Below are 9,386 nucleotides of genomic sequence, written 5' to 3' on the forward strand. Positions count from 1 at the left end.
AATGGAATAAAAATATTTTTAGATATAGTAAATTAGATTTAAATTAGATTTTTAGATATTTATCTACATTTCTTTAGATAGATTTATTTAAGATATCTATAGTATATAACTAAAAGAAAATTAACAAAGGTAAATAAAAATAAAAAGATGAAAAGAAGAGAAATACAAAGAAAAAGACAAAAATGAATAATGAATTGATAAAAAGACACAGAAATATTGAAAAAATAGAGAAAACCATAAGTACTTAAAATTGACCTTCGCTACCTATTCAAACAGCCCCATTCCCCTGTAATATGCGATTTTTAGAATCTTTACAGTTACACTGCTGCGGCTAGGACTGCGAGGAAAACACAGGAAGAAGGTGGTAGTGTGTGGCAGCAGAATGAATGACTGAACACATTTATCGATGTCATCCACTGTCAATCTCAATCGAAGTCTCAGAAATCTGTCTTCAGAGGGTCGTCTGAAAGAGGCTGTACGCATTCTTTTTAACACAAATAACGCTGCTGTAGATTCTTCCACATACATTCATCTTTTGCACGCCTGCACTGCCAGCAAATTACTCTTTGAGGGGAAGCAAATTCACGCTCACATAAATGACAGAGGATTAACATTCACTCCACATTCTCTGCTACCAAATACACTTATCAACATGTATGACAAATGTGGAAGCTTGGTAGATGCTCGCATTGTTTTTGACAACATGACTGAGCCAAACGTCTTTTCATGGAATGTAATAATTTCATCTTACAGAAAACACGGCCTTCCTCAACAGGCATTGAAACTATTTCATCAAATGCAACGAACAGATATCCAGCCAGACCATTTCACTTTTTCCACTATTATTCCTGTATGCGCCAGCATGGCTTCTCTAGAGCATGGTTTGGAGATTCACGGAAGCATTATTAGGCGTGGTTTTATTTCTAATGTAATTGTGATGAATACCCTGATAGATTTATATGCAAAACGTGGAAGCATAGGAAAGGCACACGAGTTATTTGACAAAATGCCTGTACGAGACAATGTCTCGTGGAATGCAATGATTGTAGGATATGAACAGAATGGGCTTGATAAAAATTCTCTAGACATTTTTGGGCAGTTGCAGTTTGCAGGTGTAAATCCAAACTCGGCAACCTTTGCCAGCATACTACCGGCTTGCGCTAAACTGGAAGCTTTGGAAGAGGGTATGAAAATCCATCAGAAAATAATTAAAAGCGGTTATTTTTCAGATGTTGTAGTTGTCACAACATTGATAGACATGTATGCAAAGTGTGGAAGCATACAAAAAGCGCAGAATTTGTTTGACAAAATAAATCAGCAGGATGTGGTTTCCTGGACTGCAATAGTTACTGGATATGTACAAAATGGACTGGTTGATAACGCCTTGAAGGTTTTCAAGCAAATGCAATTGTCATGTGTAAAGCCCAACACACTAAGCTTTACGAGCGTCCTATCTGCATGTGCTAAGTTGGGAGATTTGGAACAAGGTAAGGAAATTCATCAAAAAATACTCGAAAACATATTTGTGACAGATGTTAAGCTTTTGACTGCTCTAATAGACATGTATGCAAAATGTGGAAACCTACAGAAGGCGTATGTATTATTTGATAAAATACCTCGACAAGATGTGGTCTCATGGACTGCAATTATTGCTGGATATGCGCAAAATGGGCTTGCCGATAAAGCCTTTGAGGTTTTCAAGCAAATGCAATTGGCAGGTATAAAGCCAAGTTTAGAAACCTATGCCAGCATCCTTCCAGCCTGTGCGAAGATTGGAGCTTTTGAATTAGGCGTGGTGATCCATCAACAACTAATAGAAAACAATTTTCTGTTAGATGTTAAAGTTGCGACTGCCCTGATAGACATGTATGCAAAATGTGGAAGCATTACAAAGGCACGCAAAGCATTTGACAAAATGCCACCCCAAAATGTGGTATCATGGAATGTGATGATTGCAGGATATGCGATGCATGGTCACAGCATAGAAGCCTCCAAACTCTTTGAATTAATGCAGCACTCTGGAACCAACCCCAACGATATAAGCTTCATCTGTATATTATTTGCATGCAGCCATGCAGGTAGAGTGGCTGATGGTTGTAAATACTTCAGTCTAATGAGTGAGTATTATAAAGTGCTACCCAAAATGGATCATTGTGTATGTGTGGTTGATCTTCTTGGTCGTGCTGGCTTTCTTGAGGAAGCCCTAACATTTGTAATAAAAATGCCTATGAAGCCTGATACGGTTGTATGGGTATGTTTGCTTGGTTCTTGTAGGTCGCATAAGAACATAGCATTAGGAGAATTTGTGGCTAGATTCTTCTTTGGGTTGGATTGTAAGAGAACTGGACCTTATGTTCTTATGTCAAATATTTATGCTGAAGCAGGCAGATGGTCTGACGTTCAGCAGGTAAGAAAAATCATGAATGATAGAGGAATTGAAAAGATGCCTGGATGTAGTTGGATTGAAGACCATAAAATGGTACATACTTTTTGTGTTGGAGACAGATCACACCCACAGACACAGGAGATCTATGCAAAGTTGGAGAAATTGTCTTGGGAAATGAAGGCAGCAGGCTATATTCCAGACACAATGCCTTCATTGAATGATGTGGAAGATGAGGAGAAGGAATTATTCCTTGGTTACCACAGTGAGAAGCTGGCAATTGCATTTGGATTGTTAAACATGCCCCCTGGAACTACTATTAGAGTTGTCAAGAACCTTCGAGTATGTGGTGACTGCCACAGAGCAATCAAGTTTGTCTCCAAAGTTGTTGCAAGAGAAATTGTTGTGAGAGATTCAAACCGTTTCCATCATTTCAAACACGGAGAATGTTCATGTGGAGATTATTGGTAATTCTGACTGAATCTTCTATAAACACGTTCTTGCACCAAACATATGTATAATGTGAGGCTGATTCTAATGAAACACATTTCCAAACAAAAAATATATCTGATTTCTGAATTTTCAGATAGCTGGATCATTCTTTTGAGTTGGTGAAATGATTGGTGCATCACTGACATAGATATGCTGATGGGTTGTTTGTTAAAAGCCCATTAAACACCACAATTGGAGAGACGTGACATTGAGTAGTTTTTCAGGAAGGCCATTTAGCCCCGGACTGAAAAGCTGGAGATGAACAAAAATGAACTTTTGAGGGAAATATGAATATGTATGGCCATCAGCAAACATGACTAAAGGGCGTACAATCAAATCTCTAGGCTTCATTGAGACTTTGCAACCTGGGCAAAATTATTTGTGACTAGGTTGATTTCTTGTCAATTGTCAGAGAATACCCGGGATATGTTGTATTGAATTAATTTTAATTACTCAAGTCTGGTAGTGACATTCAGGGATGGAGAGGAAAGAAAATCACGAAGGTCTGGGCTTTACGAGATTCCTCGTGTAATTTACATAAACTACCTATGTGTAACTTCCTTTCATTTGGACAAAAGTTAAAACAGATTGTTAATACGTTTGAGATAACTGTCAGGGGTTTTTATAATGGTTAGAGGATAAGTTTCTCAGTCTGCTGCTTTCAGCTTCTTCACTGCTTATCTTATCTTGTATTGAACCCTTTATCCTGGTTGTTTCTTGTTGCTTATTTTTGTTGTTTTGTGATGCAGAGCATTCAGAGGAACAACTGTCCAAGTCCAGCAGCGTTCAGTTGTGGAAGACAGTGACTGATCAGTCATTTGGAGCTTAACTGGGGCTTAATGCCAGAAAACCCAGTATTTGATGAGTTTTCTTTATTAATTGCTGAGTCATGCCCTGTTGGGTTTTAGTTGTTAATTGAGTTATGTAGGAGTTGATTCAGGGGTTAATTCCAGTCCACATTGGAGATAAATAAGGCGATAACTCTCTGGTTCGTTAGGTGTTGATTTGCAGTTATATAGGAGGTAATTAGGGAAAGCACTTTTGAGAAATAGAATGCTATGTAGGGAGTTAAGGGGAAAAGGGTTCCTAAATAAGAAGTAGAGAACTGTTAAGATCAGGAGGGGATTTTTCTTGGAGGATGTAATTCTTGCTTTACAGAAATGAATAAAAGAGCCAAAGCATCAGAGGGTGCTGTTTAATTGTCTCCCAATGTTCTGATTATGTTCCTACTTGATTACTTTTTGTGTCATACATAGAGTGAATGTTTTTGTTTTAATTGCTGGAATACAAGGTAAGCTGCATCAGTTTGGTATCAGAGCAACATTCAGAATGGCTCAGAGAGGCATTCCTATGATTTGGGGACAAAGAAGCAAGAGGAATGCTAGATTGAAAGGTAATGCTTAGAAGTACTTCAAAGGTTACAGGACCTAGAGGCTAGGTTGCTTCACGAAGACTCTGACTAAGAGTAAGAGGTTCAAAGAGGGCAAGTAGCAGTCATAGATCTGATGGAGAGACTTATTGAGGCCATCAACAAACAAGGAACTAAAGGTTGAGGTACCTGGTTTTAAAGGCAATCTGAATCCTGAGATGTTCTTGGATTGGATTCAAGATTTGGAGAAATACTATGAAATGAAAGGAATTGATGAGACTGACCCGTGAAGGGTAAAGATTGCAGTTTCAAAGATGAAGTCTCATGCAGCTTTCTGGTGCGAAAATCTTCAAAATGTAAGGAGTCAGGGGAAGGAAAAAATTAAGTTGTGGCCAAAGATGTTGAAGCATTTAAAGACCAAATTCATACCTTCAGACTACCAACAAAAGCTTTTTAAGGAATTTCAGAACTTAAAACAGAAGGAGCCCTCCTTATTGGCCTTATGAAGCTGCAAATAAGAACCAACCTGCAAGAAGACAATGAGCATACTGTGGCTAGGTGTTTCAGCTCCAAAATGAGTTGGCCTTACTCCGAGTGAATTCTGTGGATGAAGCTTATCAATTAGCTCTAAAAGAAGAGAAATTGAGTATATTAAACAGAGCAGCCATCAAAAGAGGTGGTAATTTGATTAAAAGGGAAGAGTAAGTTCATCCAACTCAGCAAATGAAGAACCCATAGATATTGTGAAGCCCAACTTCCAAGGAATGGGTGGCTTTAGAGAAAGAGGACGAGGACAACAATTCTTTGGGGGTTGGAGACCCTTGAAATGTCACATTTGTAGCGAGGGACATAGAGTTGTGGATTGCCTCTAAAATCTGAAGAGGACAATGGTGACTCAAGAAGAAGAAAAAGTAGAACCCCTTATGATGACTGGAGACAAGGAAACCCCTATAGCTGATTGGAGAAGAAATAGTGTATTTCGAACACAATCCAAGTGCAAAGATAAAGTGTGCAAGGTGATTGTTGACGCAGGATCTACTGATAACTTTGTAAGTACAAAAATTAAAGTTGGCTTGTGTACCAAAACTGAATCCTTATTAAATTTCTTGGTTAAAAAGGATCACAATGTGCTTGTGAACCAATCCTGTTTGGTTCAATTTACAGTTGGTCCATATGAAGACAAGGTGATGTGTGATGTAGTGCCAATGAATGCTTGCCATTTGTTATTGGGTAGGCCTTGGCTGTTTGATAGGGATGTGGTTCATCATGGTAAGGATAACACTTATGAGCTGCAACACGAGGGTAAATTACATATTTGAAGCCCTTTAGGGGAGGACCAATAGAATTAGTAACTTTGTCCCTATCCATAGTGAGTTGGAAAGAGTTTTCAAGGGAATCTAAGGGAGAGGTTTGTTATCTGATTTTGTTGTACCCACAAGAAAAAGATAAATCAGACAAAGCAAACAATTCCAATGGAAGTGGAAGACCTGCTGCAACAATTTTCAGACTTGACACCAAGTGACCTGCCAGCTGGGTTACCTCCCTCTAGAGGCATTACCCACCAAATTGATCTAATTCCTCATGCCAAACTCCCAAACTAGGAAGCTTACAGATAGCCTCCCCTAGAAAATGAGGAAATGAGGAGGCAAATCACAGAACTAATGAAGAAAGGATTTGTGAGTGAAAGTATGAGCCCGTGTGCCACACTTGCTCTCTCTCCCCTAAAAAAGGAGGAAAGTAGAGACTTTATGGATTCAAGAGCTATCAACAAGATCATTGTGAAGTATTGCTATCCACTACCTAGGATGGACGATCTGCTGGATTGTTTGGTAGGTGCTATGATCTTCTCCAAAATTGACCTTGGAAGCAGGTATCCTCAAATCTGCATTCCAGAAGGTGACAAGTGGAAAACTGCCTTCAAAACCCAAGATGGATTATTTGAGTGGGTGGTGATGACATTCGGGTTGTCTAATGCACCAGCTACCTTCATGCGTACAATGAACCAGGTATTTAGAAAGCACATTGGAAAATTTGTAATAGTCATTTTTTGATGATATCTTGATTTTTGTAAATCCTTGAAGGAGCTTGTAGAACATTTCAGGAGCTTGTAGGACAGTACTTGATATACTCAGAACAGAAAGGTTATTCATCAACAATGAAAAGAGTGAGTTGTGTAAAGTCAAGCTGGTTTTTTGGGGCAATGTTATTTCATCACATGGCTTGAGCATGGATCCAGTTTTAGGTCAATGTCATTCTTGAGTGGCCTACACCTGGAAGTGTCACTGAGGTAAGAAGCTTCTATGGTTTGGTTAATTTCTATAAGAGATTCATTAGAAATTTTAGTGGCATAAGCGCACCATTGACTGATTGCACAAAGGGGAAGATCTTTATTTGGACAAAGGCTGCTCATATTAGTTTTGAACAGCTCAAAAAGAAGGTAACAAAAGCACCTATTCTTGGCATAATTGATTTTGAGAAACTTTATACAGTGGAATGTGCTGCTTCAGGGGTAGCCATTGGGAAGTGCTAAGCCAAGAGGAGAAATCGGCTGCCTTCTTCATTGAGAAACTAAATGAAGCTAAAAGGAAGTATAACACATATGATAAGGAATTTTATGTTGTAGTACAAGCTTTAAAATATTGGAGGCACTATCTTTTACACAAGAGGCTTGTTTTGATGACTGATAATCAAGCTTTGAAGTATATCAATTCAGAAGGTAAGCTGTCCCATAAGCATGTTAAATGGGTTTCCTTTTTGCAAGCTTATACTTTTGTTGTGCAACATAGTAGTGGTAAGAGAAATGTAGTGGCTAATGCATTGAGTCAAAGGCACATTTGTTTTTCAAAGAAGCGGTAAAACTGCATGGTGTTCCAAAACCAATAACAACTGACAGGGATACCAAGTTCATGTGTCATTTTTGGAGAATCCTATGGAAGAAGTTGGACATCAGACTGCAATACAGTTCAGCCTACCATCCTCAAAGTGATGGTCAAACAGAGGTGGTAAATAGAAGCCTAGCGAACCTATCAAGGTGTTTAATTGGAGAGAATCCTCGGCAGTGGGATTCAGTCATTCTTCAAGCTGAGTTTGCCTATAATTCCATCGTAAATCGATCCACAGGTAAGTCTCCTTTTCAAATTGTATATGGTGTGAATCCTATGGGAGTTGTGGACCTAGTTGACTTGCCCATAAGCCCACAAAATGACCATGAAGCTACAGATTTCTTGGAGAATATTAAAGAGGTGCAACAGCAAGTAAGACGCAAATTGCAATCCATGAATAATCATTATAAGGAGAAAGCTGATCTGCATTGGAGAAGAAAGGTTTTCTAGGAAGGAGAAATGGTTATGGTACATCTATGCAAAGAAAGGTATCCACGGGGTGTCTACAACAAGCTGAAACCAAAGAAAATTGGGCCTTGCAATATCAAGTAGAGGATGAATGACAATGGCTACCAAATTGAACTGCCTGAAGAATGGGACATCAGTCCCATCTTTAATGCCGCTGATCTTCATACTTATTCAGCTAGAAGTAGTAGTGATCAGTTGGGAGAAGAGCAAAATGAGGTGGAAAATGATCAATGGATCAAGCACGTGCCAAGGAAGAAAAGGGAGAGAATTGAACAAGTACGAGATACCAAATTGAGGGTTACTCGATCCAGTTCTTATAAGCTGTATTATGTTAAATGGGAAGGCCTCCCTGATTCCTATAACTCTTGGATCTCAAAAGCCGACTTGCTTAAGTATAGCCAAGCTGATCCAATAGCTGAACCAGATACACAAGAACTCAAGTGTTTAAGCTTTTCCAGACCAGGAGAGGATGATGCAGAGCATTCAGAAGAACAGCTGTCCGAGTGTAGCTGCATTCAGTTGTGGAAGACTGTGACTGATCAGTCATTTGGAGCTTAGCTAGGGCTTATTGCCAGCACACCCAATATTTGATGAGTTTTCTTTAGTAATTGCTGAGTAGTGCTCTGTTGGGTTTTAGTTGTTAATTGAGTTACGTAGGAGTTGGTTTTGGGGTTAATTCCAGTCCACATAGGAGATAAATAAGGAGATAACTCTCCAGCTAGTTAGGTGTTGATTTTCAGTTATGTAGGAGGTAATTAGGGAAAGCACTTTTTGAGAAATAGAATGCTATGTAGGGAGTTAAGGGGAAAAGGGCTGCTAAATAAAAAGTAGAGGACTGTTAATTCTTGGAGGATGTAATTCTTGGTTTACAGAAATGAATAAAAGAGCCAAAGCATCAGAGGAAGCTGTTTAATACAGTCTCTGAATGTTCTGATTATGTTCCTACTTGATTACTTTTTGTGTCATACAGAGAGTGGATGTTTTTGTTTTAATTGAAGGAATACAAGGTAAGCTGCATCATTTTGTCAGGCTTCACCCTTATATCTTTCTTGATTTGTAGATAAAGGTTTGGGCCCTTTCAAAAACCATCTTTACCATTAATTAAAAAAATAATGGTTAGAGGGCTATACCTATGTTTGACGTGCTCATTACTTTCTTGGAGCACTAATAGTCCTACGGAACTTGTTATGTCTAACAATGAACACAATTGAAGCATACATACACATAATTGCACATAACATAGAGACTCTTTTTTCTTCATATATCAATCAGTGTTATGACAATCCTTGAGATCCTGCTGCCCTTACCAACATCAGTGCTCATAACGTAGCATTGATTGAAGGTTGTGTTGGTTGGAGTACAACTGTTGCATAATGCAAACAAAACAATAGTTTAGCATGCTACTCTACCAAGGAAGAGGATTGTATCACCTCTAGGGTGCACCATATAATTTGAATCCCTTATCACATAAAACATCAATATATCTGGCAGGCAGAAAAGGGATTGCAGAAGAGATCCATGGAAGATTAGTGGCTGATCTGAGAAGGCATTGTTACTATTTGGACTGATTGTGTTGCTTAAACCAAATCCAACCATTCCTACCTTCAGTTACTTCAGCTTACCTCTAAGGCTGGGCTCCCATGGTAGGTAAGTGCATTACCTTGATCCATTATGTTTTCTAAGTATTGCTTTTGTGTTATCGGCTTCAGTTGAGTGTATTTGAGCATCTGCATAGCCTTGTCCATCTCTCCCAGGAGCTTTTCATGGTTAACGGCAAGCCAATTTCATACAA

General features: G+C 38.8%; 1 protein-coding gene across 3 annotated transcripts; it reads left to right on the forward strand.

The window, feature by feature from the left end:
* The first annotated feature begins 289 nt into the window (after positions 1 to 289).
* Positions 290 to 8,537, forward strand: LOC149539041 (pentatricopeptide repeat-containing protein At3g26782, mitochondrial-like). 3 transcript variants are annotated; one of them, XM_089800394.1, is made up of 2 exons: positions 290 to 3,403; positions 3,625 to 8,537. In XM_089800394.1, exon 1 carries the CDS (start codon positions 407 to 409, stop codon positions 2,852 to 2,854), a length of 2,448 nt encoding a protein of 815 aa, XP_089656520.1. In that variant the 5' UTR covers positions 290 to 406; the 3' UTR covers positions 2,855 to 3,403; positions 3,625 to 8,537. The 3 variants fall into 3 exon arrangements, with proteins under 3 accessions (XP_089656520.1, XP_089656521.1, XP_089656522.1); XM_089800395.1 differs by having other exon boundaries at positions 290 to 3,378; XM_089800396.1 differs by having other exon boundaries at positions 290 to 2,850.
* Positions 8,538 to 9,386: the final 849 nt, after the last annotated feature.

The sequence above is a fragment of the Cupressus sempervirens genome, chromosome 9 (assembly GCF_028749045.1).
Source record: "Cupressus sempervirens isolate cs-2001-9-10 chromosome 9, ASM2874904v1, whole genome shotgun sequence".
NCBI lineage: Eukaryota > Viridiplantae > Streptophyta > Pinopsida > Cupressales > Cupressaceae > Cupressus > Cupressus sempervirens.